Source organism: Spea bombifrons, chromosome 5 (assembly GCF_027358695.1).
Source record: "Spea bombifrons isolate aSpeBom1 chromosome 5, aSpeBom1.2.pri, whole genome shotgun sequence".
NCBI classification, from domain to species: Eukaryota; Metazoa; Chordata; class Amphibia; order Anura; family Pelobatidae; genus Spea; species Spea bombifrons.
In genome coordinates, this window is record NC_071091.1 from 94,173,961 (window position 1) to 94,194,656 (window position 20,696).

Below are 20,696 nucleotides of genomic sequence, written 5' to 3' on the forward strand. Positions count from 1 at the left end.
ATAGCTTAGGTTTGCAAAGTTGCAACAGAACAAGCCACAAGACTTCGGAAATAAATGTCCTTTTGACAGAACAGACCAAAGTGGAGATGGTTGACCGTAACGCACAGCATCACATTTGGCAAAAAAAAAACCACAGCATATCAGCACAACTCCTCTTACCAACTGTCAAGCATAGTGGTGGGTGATTTAGGCCTTTTTTTGCAGACACAGGACCTGGGAACCTTGCAGTTATGAGTCAGCCATAATTTCCTCTGTATACCAAACTATTCTAGAGTCAAATGTGAGGCCATCTGTCCAACAGCTGAAGCTTGGCCGAAAATGGGTCATGCAATGGAACAATAAATGCCTGAAAAAGAAAAAAAATCAAGGTGTTGCAATGGCCCAAAATACAGCCTCAACGCTGTGGGGGGCCTTAAGAGATCTGTGCATAAAAAAAAGCCTGCAAACCTCAATGAACTAGAGCGAGTGTAAAAAAAAAAAAAAAGTGCACCAAAATTCATCCACAATGGTGTGAATAACCAGAATAAGGAATCTGCACACTCCAAAGGAACTCAGGTGCTTAACTGTGCCAGGAAGGGCCAGCTCCCCAGTAAATCAAAGCGATAAATAAGGCTCCAGGCACTCAAAGATTCCAGCGTCAGGCAGGTTTATTAGAGGAAGAAAAAAAACAAAGTTTCCACCTCACAATAAGGTCTTTTTCAAGTTACAATGATGTGAGACCAATGATAACGTATAATAATCACACAGGAGACTAATACTTCAACTTATTGCTAAAGATGGTTCTACAAGCTATTGAGTCATAAGGTGTACTTTGTTCTTCAAAACATGGCTTCTCCATTTCAGCTTTATTTTTGTTGAATAAATCAAGACACTGTATTATGTCATGTGTCATCGCTCACCTAAGGTTATTACCTAATCTTAAGATCTAAGGAACAACGTATAGTTATATCCGAATATGTAAAACCATAGAATTTAGAGGGTTTCTTTTTCACAGGACTGTAAACAAACTACTACTATTAAAAAGGTGCATATCTTTTTTTGTGGAGACAGCACTAATGAATTAAGGCACAAGTGAATAAAAACCATAAAGAGAACACCCATGGTATTTCCTGATGTAGGGATGATATAAACGTTAGCAGTAGTTTCAGTGTCGCAGCCATCGCTGTTCATGTCTTCTTTCATTTATGCTAAGGGAAGGTCCAAGCACACAATGTAAATCTTTGTTTTATCTGCCATTCCATGTGTTACAAAGTATTTTTTGCACCCACAGGTCTAATGTTCCAAAGCAAGCGTCAGTTCTACCTTAAGCTTAGTTATAACCGTGTTACTAACACCATGTTCAGAAAGTCAGAATTATAGTCCAAATTTTCACATGCATGCAGACAGTAGTGAAAAGTATTTGAAGTGGGAAACAAAATGCAGCTTTTTCCTCCCACTTTGTAGTTTGGAATAACCTTATTATATAGCAGCTCCAAGAATTGTGACACTCAAGAAAACAAAGCTTTCAGTAAAACCGAGTATTCTAGTTTGGGTCACACTGTCAAAAATTCAAATGTTAACAGCATGGTCTGGAATTCTACAAATTAATCCTGACACCTCAAATTGTCCAAGAAATGTGGATGTTCCATAATCAATGTTTCATTAATCAGATGACAGTCCTTCGGCACTTAGTCTCCAATGTTTTAAAGGATTGAGAGAATACTCACCAATGAAATTCCATAGGGGGCACTTGCTATCCATTTCTCCACCATATTTTATGACTGTATAACTTAATGTAACAAAACGTTCCTTAAATGTCCTACCAAACACGACCACATTAAACAGTTTTTAAAGCAATGGCTTGTATAATTTTTATTCTTGAACAAGGAAATATCTAGACAGTCTTATGCAATGTATAACTTTTAATCTGTACATCAAAACTCACAACTGAAAATAAAACTGGAAATATATTGAAAATTAGAATATTTAAAGTGACCAAAGACATAAATGATGCACTCTTGTTTAACACAATTTTGACTAATTTACGAAAATTAGCTGCACTGGCTTAACTTTTGGCTCATTTTGTTTAGAAAAGTAAAGAAACTTGTATAATCAGGCCAACACTAACACGTGTCAAAGGGAAACAAAAACAAAGTGGAAAAAATCCCTTTGTTTCAGATTTTCAACAGACTCAAGATAACTTTACGGGATCCTATAGGCCTCTCATTAAGTTCATTGACAGCAGCAACTGCCTCATTATAATCCTTTATGCACACAGTTGCTGTTCCTGTGGACAATCCATTTTTTGTACGTTTGAAATTGATAGATTCAGGAATCACGTTGTAACCATAAAAAAAATCTAAGACTTCTTCTGTTGTAGCAGTAAATGGTAAATTCCTCATACGTATTAAAGCTCCACTTGACCCGTTTCCAAAGCTTTGGTTCTGATCAACTTCTGAGTCGCTGTAATCTATCATCTTTCTTTCTTCAATATCAAACTTCCCAAAAGGCTCACTACCTCTGTGAACATTCATATGGTATGGACTTTGCCTTTCTGGTGAACCTCTGAAATTATGTCCTTGCCCAAAATCAGACAAGCCCACAGAGTGTTGAACGGGCTCATACAATCTATTCCCAAAATCTTCACTCACGTCAAGGGGATGGTCAGTACGATCACGTGAATTTACTGGCTCACGAAAGTCATCTTCATAGACAGGAGAGTTCCTTGCATCTCTCACCTCTGGTGCATCAGGGAAAGAGCCAAACTGTTTAGTCTGTTCCTCAGAGATGCGCCTCAAAAGGACTTCTGTCCCCAAGAACCGTTGACGATTTAAACCTTCAGCCAGGATGGCTTGTTCTTCAGATGGAAATCTTACCACGGCTTCCCCTAGTCCAACACCTTTACTATCATAAAGCAAGATAACGTCATCCTCACGCACAGCAAATCCAACAAAAAATTTCTGGACTTCACCTTTGCTCACATCAAAAGGAAAATTCCTTAGATATAAGCATCTTTTTAAATTAGCATGTTCTTTCAAGCTTCCTTTTGAAAAATTACTGTCTCGTGAATTGCTTCTTATGGATGGCGATGGTTGTTCATGCGAGTCAATTAACTGCAACATTTCTTTTCTAGTAATAGGAAATACATAAACTAGACGCCCTTTTAATTCTCTTCTGTGTAAACCAAGACACTTTTCATACTGCCTTTTATTATCTAGCATAACAAACCCTTCCCTTGTTCTGTTTTTATACTCATCCAACAGAAATTTGATCTGCGTGTCTGCCATATCTGGATCACTTAGAAAATTCTTTATATCGTGTTTAGCGACACTAAAGGAAACAGATGACCAAACACACACACCAACACAGGCTCTGTCACACCAACACCCAGACACACACATCAGGACAGGCTCTGCCACACCGACAACCAAACACACACACACCAGGACAGGCTCTGCCACACAGACACCCACACACATCAGGACAGGCTCTACCACACCCACATCCAAACACACACACACACCAGGACAGGCTCTGCCACACAGACACCCACACACATCAGGACAGGCTCTGCCACACCCACATCCAAACACACACACACCAGGACAGGCTCTGACACACTGACACCCAAACACACACACCCTAGAACAGGCTCTGCCACACCGACAACCAAACACACACACACACCAGGACAGGCTCTGCCACACAGACACCCACACACATCAGGACAGGCTCTGCCACACCCACATCCAAACACACACACACCAGGACAGGCTCTGACACACTGACACCCAAACACACACACCAGGACGGGCTCTGCCACACAGAAACCCACACACATCAGGACAGGCTCTGCCACACCCACATCCAAACACACACACACCAGGACAGGCTCTGACACACTGACACCCAAACACACACACCCTAGGACAGGCTCTGCCACACTGACAACCGAACACACACACCAGGACAGGCTCTGCCACACCAACACCCAAACACACACCAGGACAGGCTCTGCCACACCAACACCCAAACACACACCAGGACAGGCTCTGCCACACCAACACCCAAACACACACACCCGAGGACAGGCTCTGCTACACTGATAACCAAAACACACAAACAGCAGGACACAATCTACGTCACAGACGTCTACATCAGAATGGATTTTTCACACTGCATTGTCGTTTATACCCCCCTTAGTGTTTTTGCCCCTTGTGTATTGATGCCCCTGCTGCCCATATATGTTAATATTAGCCCCAGTTGCCGATAGCAGGTATAGATCAACACATTAACACACAAACCAAGCTTTGCATGTATAGATCAATTGAAATTCACTTGTGATCTCAAATAAACAGAATCAGACATACAAATCCTGTATTTGCAGGTATACAATAGTATATGAAACGTAGCATTGCAGGTATAGATCAAATCAATACATGGAAACAGCATTGCAGGTATTAATCAACTGAATAATACATATTAACCCTGTATTTGCAGGTATACATAAATAATGTATGGAAACATAGCATAGCAGATATGGATCTACAGAATAACACACAAACCCAGCTTTGCAGGTATAGATCAATTGGAATTCGCATAAAAACACGTCATTAAAAGGTATATTTATAACCCCATAAATTACACGCATAGATCACAGGTTGCACACCCCAAAGCCAGCCCTGGCGTCCACACTGCCCACACAGCAATCACACTCCTATCATAACCAGGCAACCAGTAAATGCTGGAATTTAGGCATGATGGGACTGTGAGTGCTGTTAGCAATCACACTCCTATCATGCCAAGTCAGCCAGTACATGCTGGTACAGGGTGGCTGTAAGTGATGTGCAGACCCCATACTGCTGGCAGCATCAATACACAAGGGGGCAGCTAGCTAGGTTTCAGCATGTACTGGCTGACTTGGCATGATAGGAGTGTGATTCCTAACAGCAATCACAGTCCCATCATGCCTAGGTTCCAGCATTTACTGGTTGGATGTGTAAGTGCTGGAACCTAGGCATGATGGGACTTTGATTGCTGTTAGCAATCACACTCCTATCATGCCAAGTCAGCCAGTACATGCTCGAGGTGCGGCCCGCGTAAGATCGGTTGCCGATCTTACGCGGGCCGCACCTCGAGGTCTCGCGGGCCGCAGGTTGGACGCCCCTGCCTTATCACTTTCTAACCCCCTCTCCCTACTCACTATCTACCCTCCCCCTTTGTAGTTGTCTCACCTTTAGGTCCAGCGACGGGAGCACGAGGCTTCTGTCTTCGTTCTCTGCTGCGGTGGCCGCTGCTTCACCGCTGAGCGGTGCCGGCATTTCACCCTGAGTGCCGAAATATGACGGGATTTAAAGTCGCATTGCGACTTTATTCCAAATTCGGCAGGGGGGCAACAGGGGGGGGGGCAAGGATTAACATAGGGGGGCAAGGATTAACATGGGGGGGCAAGGATTAACATAGGGGGGCAATTGCCCCCCCTTGCCCCCTGTAGCGACGCCACTGACCCTAAACCTGGAGCTTTTTTAGCATTTTTATCATTTTCACTCATGACTTATTCCTAAAACTGCAGTATAAAATATTTTAATGGTCTGCTTGTGTGTGATAGTCTCTGAAATATCTGCCAATGCAGATATTGGCATGGTGGCAGAGGTTGTTACTGTCTTTCTTAAAGACTTGTCTCCTGCAGGGCTCTTTTTGTCCCTCTGGGGGAGGCATAGCCACCTTGCGACAGCCTGTGTGTATGCAGCAGATTCCTGAAAAGGCCGTTGCCTGCTAAAAATGCTCACACCGCAGGTGATTGGGACGATTGTGTAGCCACAAATTTGAAGGATGCCTGTCCTAGATGGATGCAGTCTCCAGAGCATTAAAAGGTTCCATAAGAGAGTCTTTTGTGCCAGGGACCATTGCTGCTTCTGAAGAGTATGTGGTCCATTTGTTTTCCTTTTAAATCTTTTATGTATGTTCTGCTCCTGTGAGATCATTGTTCAAATTTAATATGAAACATTAATAAAAAATCAGTAAAACGATTTAAATCTAAAATGGATATAGTTTGAAACTCCACCCAGCATAAGCCCAGAGACCTTCTTTTTTTTTTGTTTTTTTTTATATAATCTATCTTATTATTATTATTATTAATATATATATAATGGCACATTTTTAGGCTTGTTCGAAGCCTTTTCTGTGGGTCTGTTCAGTTCCTTCTTGTTCTTCCTCTTTGATCACCGTACATTGTGCAGAGAATAATTCTGTCTGCTCCTGAAAATGTAAGCAAACTCATAATGGATGCGCGGCTCCTTAAAGTCAGTGTAGTCCCTCATCTAATAGAGCGTTCGTGTAACCCATTGCAATCTGACTACTGTTGTGCTTCACCTGAAATTGACAGGGAGTCTGAGGAAGTGGTAAACTCGGATGCATCTTCTGAGAGAGTGAAGTTAAGCAATTTGTAAATGGCCAGAGTTAACTGGGCAATAATCTACCATCAAAGCTCTTTTCCTCTAGATGGGCTGTGGATTTGGATTCTGAGGTTAGAGATTTTGGTTCACTGGCTTTCATAGCACTGTTGGTGAAGGAACATGACTAACTTCTTAGAAATCATATTGGGATTTCTGATATACAAGCATCGGTGGCTCCTGAAGTGGAGCCTGCTTTACTTTACAGTACCGTGACTAATATATACTCATGCCATGGATCAGACCTTATGTGATGTCCAGTTAAAAATACACAGCCTTTACACCTTCTCCAGGATAATGAAATCATTGATTTCTCAAGTCAGACAGAGAATTTGTTAGCTTCCGTTATTTAGGTCAGGGCTTGACAAATCTGTTGTGAATCTAGGCGCCAGCTAAAAAAGGTTGGGAGCCAGGATTTTTTTAAAACTAACAGTTGGTCAGGAGTGATCTGATCATCATCAGCCCACTTACTAAACTTACAGCATTTGACCTGGAAGCACCCTGGACTTCCAGGTCAGTGCTGTTTTGTTTTTTTTATTATAATTTTTTTTTTAACTCTTTCAATGCTGATGTTCCATTGGAGCACAGCATTGACTGATATTTAGTCCCCACAAGCATTTGGGGACAAATGTTAACCCCTGCAATGCCACGAATGTGTCATACACATTTGTGACATTGAAGGGGTTCACGCTGCACTGTCGCTCTCATGGCGCGATCGGGCAGCAGTGGGGTGTTGGGGCTGGTGTCTACACTCATGTGGAGACCGAAGAACCCTCTCCCCCTGTCCCTGAAGCTGCCTCTGGCAGCTGGGACGCAATTGCTGGTCTATAGACCAGCCATTGCAGGGGGGAGTCTCTTTGATGACTGCTGTAGGCTTCCATGCCTACAGGAGTCATCAAAAGGCTTTTGGGGGCTCGTTTTTGCTGTTGCTGGTCTGCCTGGCAGACCACCAGCAGCAGAGCCCCTTACAAAACGGGAATTAACCCCTAAATGCCGCGGCATTGAAGGGGTTAACGCTGCACTGTCACTCTCATGGAGCGATCAGGCAGCAGGGGGGTGTTATGTCAGGTCAACACACCACCCCCTTCCCTGAAGCTGCCTGTGGCAGCTGAAAACACGATTGCTGGTTTTCCTGCAACCGCGTTTTCAGCCTACAGGATCACTCCGTGGGAGTGATCTCAGGCTTGGGGGCGGGCTCGAAGTGGCTGTGCAGTCTGCTGGCTGGGCAGACAGCAGCAGCGCCCCCGTGTGGTGACGAGGGGACAATTTTTTGCAGATGTAAGAGGCTGACAAACACCTAGGCGCCAGGACAAAATTCTCTGTCGCCATGGCGACCTGGCGCCTGGGATTTGTCGAGGCCTGATCTAGGTGATATTTTGCTAATAAATTCAGATTTGGCTGTGCTAATTCAACAGAGAAATTCTCATAGCTCTTTTTCAGGTTCTGGGGTTTGTACTAAATTTCCAAAAATCCATTCTAACACTTACAATATTCTCTTTCTAGGTTTTGTGCTGTCTTTGGGTATTCCCCAAGCAAAATGGGGGGGGGGGACTACAAAAGATCTGGTAAAGGTTATAGGAATGATCCCTTGGCGCCGGACGATTCCATTATTATGCAGGAACGTTTGTGGGCTTCAAGGGTGCTCATTCCTTACACAGTCACAGGTAAAGAGTTAACAGCTATTCTGGGGACTGGGATTCCCCATCCTCAATAATTGATTCCACTACCCTTTGCCTTCATTTTGATCACGGTTGGGGAGCATTCCCTGCTCAAAAGGCAATAAGAGGGACTTGGTCAGAGCAGGAATGCTCACTGTGTGTGTGTGTGTGATATATATATATATATATCTCAAACAAAAAGTAGCCTTTCACAAACTTGTTCCTTTAGGCCCTTCAAAAGTTTGTGTGCCATCAGCCAACAGATCAGCTGTGGCTTAAATAAACCACAGAGGGGGCACAAGTCAAAAACGCTGTGTCTAGAACCTTTGGACCTGTGGTCTTGGGCTCTAATAATCTGGGTAAGAGTGGTTGCAGAGTATGTGTCCTGCCAACATCTGTGGCTATCAACAGTTTAGTTGAAGACTTTGCTGTTCCGGCTAATAAAACAGATGTTTAGTCAGCGGCAAGTAGATCTCTTTGCCTCTCATCAGCTCTGACTCCAATATTTGTAACCCAAAACCTGGTCAAAGGGGGCTTGGAGGGTTTTATGTGACATCCTTTTCATGGACAGACATACCAGCTCCATACACTTTTCTTCATCAGGACAGAGTTCAACAGATAGTCCTGGTTTGGATGTCCAGACCATGGTACACCCTGGTTCAGCCCTTAATCAAGCGCAGAGTTTCCTTTGTAATTAACGGTGGATTACTTTAAGAGACTTGCTTCTCAGTCTCCCTCCCATCCTATTTTATCAGATCAAGCTTTAGCGTTGATTTATTGTTCCCTAAGACATCACACCAGAATGAGATAAAAAAAAAAAAATAGTATTGAGGAATTGAATGACTTGAAAGTGTCCTTTTGGTCTTCTCCCTCTATGGTTGATTCTATTCTTTTAGCACTGGAATTCCTCACACTCAAATTTCAGTCTGATTTAGCATTAAAGCCTATGGCTCTGCTCTAAATGTACTGATACCAAATCTCACACGAGATCCCTATTACCTTAGACTATTGAAGGTAATAGCTCTATTCTGGTATATTACCCCACAATATACTTCAACTTGGCATATGGATCGCTTGTTAGACCTTTTGAATAAACTTAATAAAAACATTTTTTTTTTTTCGCTGCAAAAATTGGTATGCTTGTTGGCGCTGGCTTTGGCAGCCAGAAGTTCAGAATTAGCCCAAGTTCGCATTACTGATCCATTCTAAGACCCTGGAGGGGTTCCATATCCCTATAGTGCTTCAGTATTACTCCATTTGGTCCGTGATTGTTCTGATCCAGGCCTATGCCGAATAATCTCTTTCTAAAAAAAAAAAAAAAATCTCCAGCTCACCCATTTTGTTTGCCAACCTTTGCTAAAATACATTTAAGGTTACTACCCATTTTCGGTTCATCAGTTGACAAATACCGTATTGGCTCGGATATAGGCCGCCCCCGTACATAGGCCGCACCCTAAAAGTTTGGTGCTTTTTTTAAAGAAAAAGTTTTTTTCTTTAAAAAAGCACCAAAAAAAACCTGCTGCCACTCTGTCCCCCCCCAGATATGCTGCCACTGTGTGTCCCCCCCGAGATATGCTACCACTGTCCTCCCTCCCCAAGATATGCTGCCACTGTCCTCCTCTGCCCCCCCCCCCCGACTTACCGGAGCAGACTCCCGGGTGTCTTGCGGGCCGGCGGGGGACATCTACGTAATACAACTTCCGGTGCCGGCACTGGAAGTTGCATACGCGTATTGCGTAGATGTCCCCCGCCGGCCCCGCAAGACACCCGGGAGTCTGCTCCGGTAAGTCCGGGGGGGACTTACGCTTAGACAACCTCCCGTGCCGGCACCCCCCCGTGGGAAGTGCTGGCAGGGGAGGCAGTCTGAGCGTGTCGGGGAGTAGGATGCAGGTCCCCTGCACCGCTGCGGGGGATCTGTATCCTAACCCCGCCCGGGACTGCATGCGTCGGGACTGCATGTGTCGGGCGGTAGACCCCGAATATAGGCCGCACCCCCACTTTAAAGACTTAAAGTGGGGGGAAAAAGTGCGGCCTATAGTTCGAGCCAATACGGTACTTCATGACTGCAGATTTTATACTATGTAGTTCCATATTTTATATGCTAACCCCGACTGTTCTCACCCCCATTTCCCATAAGAGCCCCTTTCCACTCTATTCTAGCTAGCACTTCATTTCTATCTTTATTCTCCCCCAGAGCCTAGTTTAAAAGATCCCTGATTCCTTTAGCTACCCTCTCCTAGCACTGGAGCCCCCTCATCATTAGGGTGCAGTCCATCCCTGCTGTAGAGTCTGTAACCTTGCTTGCTTACTTTTATGCTGCAGCTTTATGGCACTTTCCAATCAGTTTAGAGACCCTCCACTACCCATCAGTGGAAATAGCTGCCCTTACCACCAGGTGTAGCATATGTGCTACACAACACAAACCCATGAAGTCCCAAACTCTAACTCCCTTCATCATGTTTGGTTACTGATGGGGCAGCAAACATGGTGAAAGTGGTTAGAGATTGGGACTTCGTGGGTTTGCTTAGTGCATCACGACATATGGTAGTAAGGGCAATCTTCCCACATTCTACCTAGAAACAAACTTGTTTGGAAATGTAGCTGCAGTCCCAATGGACTCTTAAGTGGACAGAAAATAGGGGTTATACTGGAGGCAAACTGGGAAGACTGCCCTCCACCGTCCTGAGCTCGCCTCACTTTTGCCTTCCTCTTTCCTTCAAACCCTGCCCACCACTAACCTATCTTGAGTGAAGGCAACCCATTACTATAAATCTCAATCCCACTTATTGGTCTGTATTGGCCTTTTGTGCTCAGGGGACATCAAATCCAACCCTGGGCCGACCCCGACCCTTCCAATGCATGTTGCTGTGATCTTCTGGCTCTACTTCCCAATTGTTTGGTTACTTACCGTACCGCTTTCTCAGTTCCTTTCCTCCACCATGCCTACAGTACACTGATCCTAGGTGACTTCAATATAAAGATTTAGGGCTGCAACTAACGATTATTTAATTTAATTAGTAATCGTATGCTCTCTGAAGACCCTCCGCTTTCGAGAAGCATACTTTCTATTCCATCTGAACAACCAACAAACTTGACTGCTTGAATGAGGATTAGCTGTTCACTCCTCCTACTGTTTCACTTCCCCTTAACCCCTTCAATCCCAGGGGTTTTTGGTACCTCAAAGCCCAGAGCAATTTTGCCATTTTTGGGGTATGTCGGTTTAGCGATTATTCTCTGTTCCTGTGAATAGTGTACCCATGTAAACTATATATTGTTTTTTTCAAGGAGAGATAGAGCTTTCGTTTGATACCATAGTTGGATGATTAGCTGAAAATTTAGAATGAGAAATTTAGTAAAAACTAGCGAAGATTAGAAAAATAAACTAATTTTTTTTTACATTTTCCCTCTGAATCCTCACAAAATTAGGTAAAGTGATGGAAAATCCCCTCCAAGTTTATCAATTCAGGTGTCCTGATTTCAGAAATACCTAATTTATATAGATTTACCAGACTTTCCCAGCACCAGGGAGCATACTATTAGGTGTACAATTTTGTATAATTTTTATGCCTAAGGCTTAACTGGTTTGGGGGTTGTGAACGGGGGCAGAAGGGTTATACTGGCTAGATGTTATGCTAGGGCAGTGGGATGTAAGGTTTTTTTAAGAATTTTTTTTATCTTTTTATATATTTTTTTTAATTTTTTTTTATTTTTATTTTTTTACATTTTTTTGTATTTTTTTTTTTTTTTACACAATAATGGTAAGAGGTCCTCCTAGGGACCTCCTGAACATGCCAGCGAGATCACAGCTCACATTATAATTTTTTTTAGTATTATTTATATTATTATTTTAATGATTTATTTAATATTATTTTTTAAATGAATTAACTTTTTTTTTTCAGCTTTTCCTTTTCAGGACGGGAGGGGGAGTGAGAGAGATGGTCTCACACTCCCCTCCCCGCGATCCCCCTGCACCGATCACACTGTGATCTCTATGCAGGTCCTCACAGACCTGCATAGAGATCGTAGGGTCTCTGTGCCTCATTGGAGGGCAGGATATCCCCGCAGGGGATATCCTGTCCTCCGATGACCTTCCGGGTTACGTCAGCAGTGACACAACCCGGAAGGGAATGCCCGATCGTGCGTTTGAAACTGCGCGATCGGGCAGTTTACCGGTAACAGCTTACCGGCTTTCATGCCGGAAGCTGTTACAGGCGATCGGACAGCAGAAAGCCGGCAAAGCCAGGCAGGTATTGTTAATGGGGTGTTTAGCGTTAACTTAGGGGCAGTTATTAATGGGGTGTTTAGGGTTAACATAGGGGCAGTTATTGTTAATGGGGTGTTTAGGGTTAACTTAGGGGCAGTTATTGTTAATGGGGTGTTTAGGGTTAACTTAGGGGCAGTTATAGTTAATAGGGTGTTTAGGGTTAATTTAGGGGCAGTTATGGTTAATGGAGTGTTTAGGGTTAATTTAGGAGCAGTTATGGTTAATGGGTTAATTGAGGGGCAGTTGTGGTTGATGGGGTCTTCAGGGTTAATTTAGGGGCAGTTGTGGTTGATGGGGTCTTCAGGATTAATTTAATGCTGAGGACTGAGGATTAATTTAATTAATTTAATAAAGTTAATTTAAGGTGCAGTTAGAGGTAAAGGGGGCAAACTGAGGGGAATCTAAATCCTGGGGGCAGTGAAGATTAACCCTGTACTTATTCATAAAAGTATGGTGTCTGTGAACGAGTCTGCAAATCTATGAGTGTACTATGGCATATCAGGGGGGTATACGGCATACCTGAGGAGGACGGAATGACATATCTGGGGGTAAAAGGCATATAGGGTATATAAGGCATATGTGGGGAGGGCAGTGTGGCATGTCGGAGAGGGCAGTGTGGCAAGCCTGGGCTCAAATATCCATTGGGGAAATAAAAACAAGAATACATTTTTATTCTGCCGTTTGTTTTTAACATCCTATGTTACTTTATTTAATAATTTAAAATGAATTTTTTTTTTTATCCGATTAATCGAAAAAATAATCGGCCAACTAATCGATTATGAAAATAATCGGCCAACTAATCGATTATGAAAATAATCGGCCAACTAATCGATTATGAAAATAATCGTTAGTTGCAGCCCTACAAATACGGTATTTTATATCCATTTTGAGTGTACAGTAATGTAGGTTATTACATGCAACACATTTAACTTGTTTCCTCTTGGTGCAAGGATATCCCTGACAGTGTAAAGCCATAAGGAATAGTTGAAGCATTACAACAGCATATAATAAAAAAAATCTATATATTTAATAAAAAAACAGGAATTGCTTGGGTTTTGCCAAACTTTGTGACCTATAAAATATACAGAGCACAATTCAACTGTCTGAGAGTGACATTTCATATGAAAAAAAAAAAAAAAAAAGCACAGAACGAACCTGTCTCAAGAGGGGCTTATTGGCTAAAATAGGTTTAACAGGAGAGTTGTATTTCATCTCCTTTACTCTACTAGAGTGATTTCTTCCGTCTCCTTACATGTTGTATACATTACACAGGGTAAGTTCAGTCCTTGTTGGCCCTTCATAATGAACAGTTAAGTGAGGGAGTTCAAACCACAACACTCCCTTTAGTTAATGAATCCCCATGTTGCTGCCGTGTTTCTGAATATCTCATTCTCCTTTATGAGTTAAAAGGCAAAGAAAAGATTTCAGATTAACGATATCATTAACCAAAGTTCCAAAATCTTCAGATAAACATTTAACATATTATATTGTGTCATGCTTTATTCAGCAGAAGAGCCATGCGTGAAAAACCAAGTACACCCTTACTGCTTCCGTAGGAATTAAGAAGCTAAGTAGCAGACAGGTTCTGCTAATTAAATGCCCTTGATTAATTGATCAGCATATGTAACCACCTATTTTAGCAGTTTGCTGGTCTGGAGCTTTCTGGTTTGAGTTAACACAATTTCAAGGAGGAAAGACATCAGTGACGATCTAAGAGAAGCAATTGTTGGCGCCCATCAATCCAGTAAGGTTTATAATGCTATTTCCAAACAATTTAAAGTTCATCTTTCTACAGTAAGAAAGATTTTTGGAAAACATTCAACTCAGTTGCCAATCTTCCCAGGAGTGGACGTTCCAGCAAATTCCTTCCAAGGTTAGATGGTGCAATTCTCAGAGAAACTGCAAAAACAACAAAAGTTCATGTTTGGAAAGGATGCCAGGAGAAAGCCTCTTCTACCTAAAAAGACCGTGGCAGCATAGCTTAGGTTTGCAAAGTTGCAACAGAACAAGCCACAAGACTTCGGAAATAAATGTCCTTTTGACAGAACAGACCAAAGTGGAGATGGTTGACCGTAACGCACAGCATCACATTTGGCAAAAAAAAAACCACAGCATATCAGCACAACTCCTCTTACCAACTGTCAAGCATAGTGGTGGGTGATTTAGGCCTTTTTTTGCAGACACAGGACCTGGGAACCTTGCAGTTATGAGTCAGCCATAATTTCCTCTGTATACCAAACTATTCTAGAGTCAAATGTGAGGCCATCTGTCCAACAGCTGAAGCTTGGCCGAAAATGGGTCATGCAATGGAACAATAAATGCCTGAAAAAGAAAAAAAATCAAGGTGTTGCAATGGCCCAAAATACAGCCTCAACGCTGTGGGGGGCCTTAAGAGATCTGTGCATAAAAAAAAGCCTGCAAACCTCAATGAACTAGAGCGAGTGTAAAAAAAAAAAAAAAGTGCACCAAAATTCATCCACAATGGTGTGAATAACCAGAATAAGGAATCTGCACACTCCAAAGGAACTCAGGTGCTTAACTGTGCCAGGAAGGGCCAGCTCCCCAGTAAATCAAAGCGATAAATAAGGCTCCAGGCACTCAAAGATTCCAGCGTCAGGCAGGTTTATTAGAGGAAGAAAAAAAACAAAGTTTCCACCTCACAATAAGGTCTTTTTCAAGTTACAATGATGTGAGACCAATGATAACGTATAATAATCACACAGGAGACTAATACTTCAACTTATTGCTAAAGATGGTTCTACAAGCTATTGAGTCATAAGGTGTACTTTGTTCTTCAAAACATGGCTTCTCCATTTCAGCTTTATTTTTGTTGAATAAATCAAGACACTGTATTATGTCATGTGTCATCGCTCACCTAAGGTTATTACCTAATCTTAAGATCTAAGGAACAACGTATAGTTATATCCGAATATGTAAAACCATAGAATTTAGAGGGTTTCTTTTTCACAGGACTGTAAACAAACTACTACTATTAAAAAGGTGCATATCTTTTTTTGTGGAGACAGCACTAATGAATTAAGGCACAAGTGAATAAAAACCATAAAGAGAACACCCATGGTATTTCCTGATGTAGGGATGATATAAACGTTAGCAGTAGTTTCAGTGTCGCAGCCATCGCTGTTCATGTCTTCTTTCATTTATGCTAAGGGAAGGTCCAAGCACACAATGTAAATCTTTGTTTTATCTGCCATTCCATGTGTTACAAAGTATTTTTTGCACCCACAGGTCTAATGTTCCAAAGCAAGCGTCAGTTCTACCTTAAGCTTAGTTATAACCGTGTTACTAACACCATGTTCAGAAAGTCAGAATTATAGTCCAAATTTTCACATGCATGCAGACAGTAGTGAAAAGTATTTGAAGTGGGAAACAAAATGCAGCTTTTTCCTCCCACTTTGTAGTTTGGAATAACCTTATTATATAGCAGCTCCAAGAATTGTGACACTCAAGAAAACAAAGCTTTCAGTAAAACCGAGTATTCTAGTTTGGGTCACACTGTCAAAAATTCAAATGTTAACAGCATGGTCTGGAATTCTACAAATTAATCCTGACACCTCAAATTGTCCAAGAAATGTGGATGTTCCATAATCAATGTTTCATTAATCAGATGACAGTCCTTCGGCACTTAGTCTCCAATGTTTTAAAGGATTGAGAGAATACTCACCAATGAAATTCCATAGGGGGCACTTGCTATCCATTTCTCCACCATATTTTATGACTGTATAACTTAATGTAACAAAACGTTCCTTAAATGTCCTACCAAACACGACCACATTAAACAGTTTTTAAAGCAATGGCTTGTATAATTTTTATTCTTGAACAAGGAAATATCTAGACAGTCTTATGCAATGTATAACTTTTAATCTGTACATCAAAACTCACAACTGAAAATAAAACTGGAAATATATTGAAAATTAGAATATTTAAAGTGACCAAAGACATAAATGATGCACTCTTGTTTAACACAATTTTGACTAATTTACGAAAATTAGCTGCACTGGCTTAACTTTTGGCTCATTTTGTTTAGAAAAGTAAAGAAACTTGTATAATCAGGCCAACACTAACACGTGTCAAAGGGAAACAAAAACAAAGTGGAAAAAATCCCTTTGTTTCAGATTTTCAACAGACTCAAGATAACTTTACGGGATCCTATAGGCCTCTCATTAAGTTCATTGACAGCAGCAACTGCCTCATTATAATCCTTTATGCACACAGTTGCTGTTCCTGTGGACAATCCATTTTTTGTACGTTTGAAATTGATAGATTCAGGAATCACGTTGTAACCATAAAAAAAATCTAAGACTTCTTCTGTTGTAGCAGTAAATGGTAAATTCCTCATACGTATTAAAGCTCCACTTGACCCGTTTCCAAAGCTTTGGTTCTGATCAACTTCTGAGTCGCTGTAATCTATCATCTTTCTTTCTTCAATATCAAACTTCCCAAAAGGCTCACTACCTCTGTGAACATTCATATGGTATGGACTTTGCCTTTCTGGTGAACCTCTGAAATTATGTCCTTGCCCAAAATCAGACAAGCCCACAGAGTGTTGAACGGGCTCATACAATCTATTCCCAAAATCTTCACTCACGTCAAGGGGATGGTCAGTACGATCACGTGAATTTACTGGCTCACGAAAGTCATCTTCATAGACAGGAGAGTTCCTTGCATCTCTCACCTCTGGTGCATCAGGGAAAGAGCCAAACTGTTTAGTCTGTTCCTCAGAGATGCGCCTCAAAAGGACTTCTGTCCCCAAGAACCGTTGACGATTTAAACCTTCAGCCAGGATGGCTTGTTCTTCAGATGGAAATCTTACCACGGCTTCCCCTAGTCCAACACCTTTACTATCATAAAGCAAGATAACGTCATCCTCACGCACAGCAAATCCAACAAAAAATTTCTGGACTTCACCTTTGCTCACATCAAAAGGAAAATTCCTTAGATATAAGCATCTTTTTAAATTAGCATGTTCTTTCAAGCTTCCTTTTGAAAAATTACTGTCTCGTGAATTGCTTCTTATGGATGGCGATGGTTGTTCATGCGAGTCAATTAACTGCAACATTTCTTTTCTAGTAATAGGAAATACATAAACTAGACGCCCTTTTAATTCTCTTCTGTGTAAACCAAGACACTTTTCATACTGCCTTTTATTATCTAGCATAACAAACCCTTCCCTTGTTCTGTTTTTATACTCATCCAACAGAAATTTGATCTGCGTGTCTGCCATATCTGGATCACTTAGAAAATTCTTTATATCGTGTTTAGCGACACTAAAGGATAAGTTAGTCAGATGAATATAAAACTGCTGAAGATGAGGCGATTGAGACCTTGTTCTTTGCCTCCTTGGTGATCTAGAACGATTTCTTGCGCGACCATAACCGTCTCCAACAGGATGGCGTTGCATATCTAGGTCATCAATTTGGCCACCAGCTTCAACCCATTTTTCTTCAGAAGTCTTCTTTACAGATATAAACCTGTGACCCATGTATTCATTATTATGCTTGAGCGCTGCATTGGCGTCACCAACGCTACCAAACTTGACAAACGCATTTCCATTCCTAACACCATTTGGACGTAGCAGAAAGATAATATCAACCAAATGTAAACCATCAAAAAAGGATCTGATGTCATCAGGTGTTGCACTATATGGAAGACCATATAAAAAAACATAGATACTATCATCTTCTTTAGGTTCCCTGTTGTCTCTCTTTGCCTCATTTGGTTTGTGCAGTTTATCCGCATGCTTTATTCCACTACTATGAAACCCAGAATCAGAATGATTATCAAGTTTATTTTGATTCATTCCTTTCTTCGCTGTAGTCGATACCGTTGAAAGATCTCCAACAGGACCCGAATGCTTTGAATCTCTGGTTCCTTTGCGGTTCATGTCTAAAGTGTTTTGCATTTCTGTCTTGCTGCTTAGAAAAAGCTGGATGTAAGATTTCTTTATAACACCGCCAGCCCGGCTCATAGCACGCCTGGCATCTTCATCGGTGGCAAATATAATAAAGGCTTCACCAGACTTTCCGCCAATAATATGAACACCTCCATCCGGAATACTCAATCCAGAGAAGAAATGCCGAATATCAGCAGACCCAGCTATAACAGGAAGTCCCTGTAAACGGATGACTACTGCCATTTTTAGGTTTGGATTGAATGATACCTGCAGACAAAAAAACAAGTATATAACAGCATTTTTAATATGTAGTCTTTAAAAGCAAACAAAGGTACCAAAACATGGATATGCTAAGTCATTCTGAAATGGAGTGTTGCCTTTAAATAAGATGGAAAAATACAAATGAATGCAACGCCAAAACACTTGGAAGGCCTGAACTGGAAAAGTCCAAAAGTAACTATTCAAACTTAAGCCTCATTAAAACAAAAAAAAACCATTTTGGATCAAATCAGCATGTAATGTAATACAAACATAATGCCAACTGCCAGCAATTAGAGGATTTATACCACAAATGCATTAAAATGCAGTAACATGGAAAGAGAAGAGCTAGTTATATGTAGTACCTTTGCACACAATAATGTAATCCATGCGTTTCAAATGCTGGTAAAGAAAAGTTAATTAAATGTCTATTTGGCAAAGTCGTTCTGCAAAGTGAACTCTCCAAACATTTAGATACATCCATGGACCTCACGGATACTGCATGCCGAGTTTTGACTCCATTTGCATTTTCAATCCAAATGTTTATCATAAGGGCCAATAGACAGTATGAAGGAGTTACAGAAGAAACCATAAATTACCTTGGTGACTGGGAACTAATCTCCTTAACCACAAATCCCATCCATTCTGTGATTGAATCGGATTATAACTACATACATACTTTCATAAAGTTTAAATAGGCTAGTTTTTTTACAGCTTACCTGTGTTTTCAGATGACCTGTTAATTTGCTAACAACTTAACTGTGGAAAGAAGTTAAAACAGATATTAAGGCAAAATAATTTTTTTCCGAATCCTTTACAAATATAACAGACAGTAGTTCACATGATTAACAATCATATCCACAAAGATCCAAACCATTATGTTGTCAGTGATGACTTAAATCGAGGTTCATGAACTTACATAAACACACAAAGCTACCGTGTAACCTTTTCAACAAGAACGGCAGCACGTTGCATTTCCATTCATCAGATGCATGATTATCTTGGCAGCTGCTTTAAAGTAAAATCCCACAGAAATCAAACATATTTAAAGGAAACCAAACATTACAACAGTGGCTACTTTAATGCAAAACCCGATCAACTGTTATAAAGACATGATTCATTAAAAACTGAGAAAAGCCGCCGTCCTGCCGGTTAAACCGTTTGTGAACACCGGCAGCAGAGATCTGAACGCTTTCACTAGTTCACAGACACTCGTTGTCTGGAAATTGTTCCATGGATGCTGAGAAAATTCTTCTAGGATAAGATGTAAGAAGTAACGGGTTGAAAATGTGAACCCACAAAGGTCCTGAACTTAGAATCCATACAATGTTACACGCACTGCACATTAGAAGTTCCATGATATCCAATGGTGTTTTTAAACCCCAACCCATTAAAAGAGGGGCAAAGGACCAGCATAAAAATACACTTTGCTCCCCCGTGGCACCAGAAACGTGTACTACCTGTGCTCCTCCATGTAACACAAAGTCTCACAAACGGAATCATTTTTTAAATGATGCCATCAGGTACTACCATAAATACTTTGGGACAACAATCTAAAGACAGAAAGACAACTAAAAATGATCTTTTCTTTACAATTTCAATACTTAAAGTAAGCCAGAGGTTTAGACTTTAACAAGAGAAATAGAACCGCTTCTCATCAGAAGTGGTAGAGGCAAATAGAGCGAGGGGGATAAAGGAACCGAGTAGAGGAACCAAGCCGTGCTCATCCGCTGTGAGGCAAAGTTCCTCTAATAAATCTTAATGTAGAAGCAGAGACAGAACCCGCACACCTAAACCACAACAAGCAAAGGAGGGATTGAGATGGGAGGCAACATGTAGGTCTCCAGACCCCAAGAAATCATGTATAATAAAGAGTTATGGCCATTTGCACACTTTAAGTGCCAAATAAGATTGATTCAACGTGACCTTTTATGAGTCAGGTCATCAAAAAGACAAAATCATTAAAGCTGGAACAGCTTGAGCCGCTTTATTTTGGGATCCGAATAGTAAAGTGCCTGACACCGTTTCCATGCATAGAGTGGATGAGAAGCCAGTGAGTTTCAGTCAGGTGTTCTGCCGTATTCCAACGCATGTGGCGCAAGAGGTCCTCTCAGTAGCTACAGGAACAGCAAAGAATATGGATGGGTCTCCTTAAAGCCCGGCCGCGTCCAGAT

At 41.4% G+C, this 20,696-nt stretch overlaps 1 protein-coding gene across 1 annotated transcript; it reads right to left on the reverse strand.

The window, feature by feature from the left end:
- Positions 1-1,824: 1,824 nt before the first annotated feature.
- Positions 1,825-19,579, reverse strand: RBM12B (RNA binding motif protein 12B). The gene is made up of 2 exons (XM_053467912.1): positions 16,485-19,579; positions 1,825-3,319 (listed from the first exon to the last, which is right to left on the reverse strand). Exons 1-2 carry the CDS (start codon positions 18,505-18,507, stop codon positions 2,154-2,156), a joined length of 3,189 nt encoding a protein of 1,062 aa, XP_053323887.1. The 5' UTR covers positions 18,508-19,579; the 3' UTR covers positions 1,825-2,153.
- Between the last annotated feature and the right edge of the window lie 1,117 nt (positions 19,580-20,696).

Excerpts from the sequence above, each read along its gene's own strand:
- RBM12B (XM_053467912.1), bottom strand. The coding sequence starts at position 18,507 with ATGGCAGTAGTCATCCGTTTACAGGGACTTCCTGTTATAGCTGGGTCT. Across the intron at positions 3,320-16,484 it reads CTTGAGTCTGTTGAAAATCT|TTTCCTTTAGTGTCGCTAAA; the intron begins GAAACAAAGGGA and ends TTTGGTCATCTG.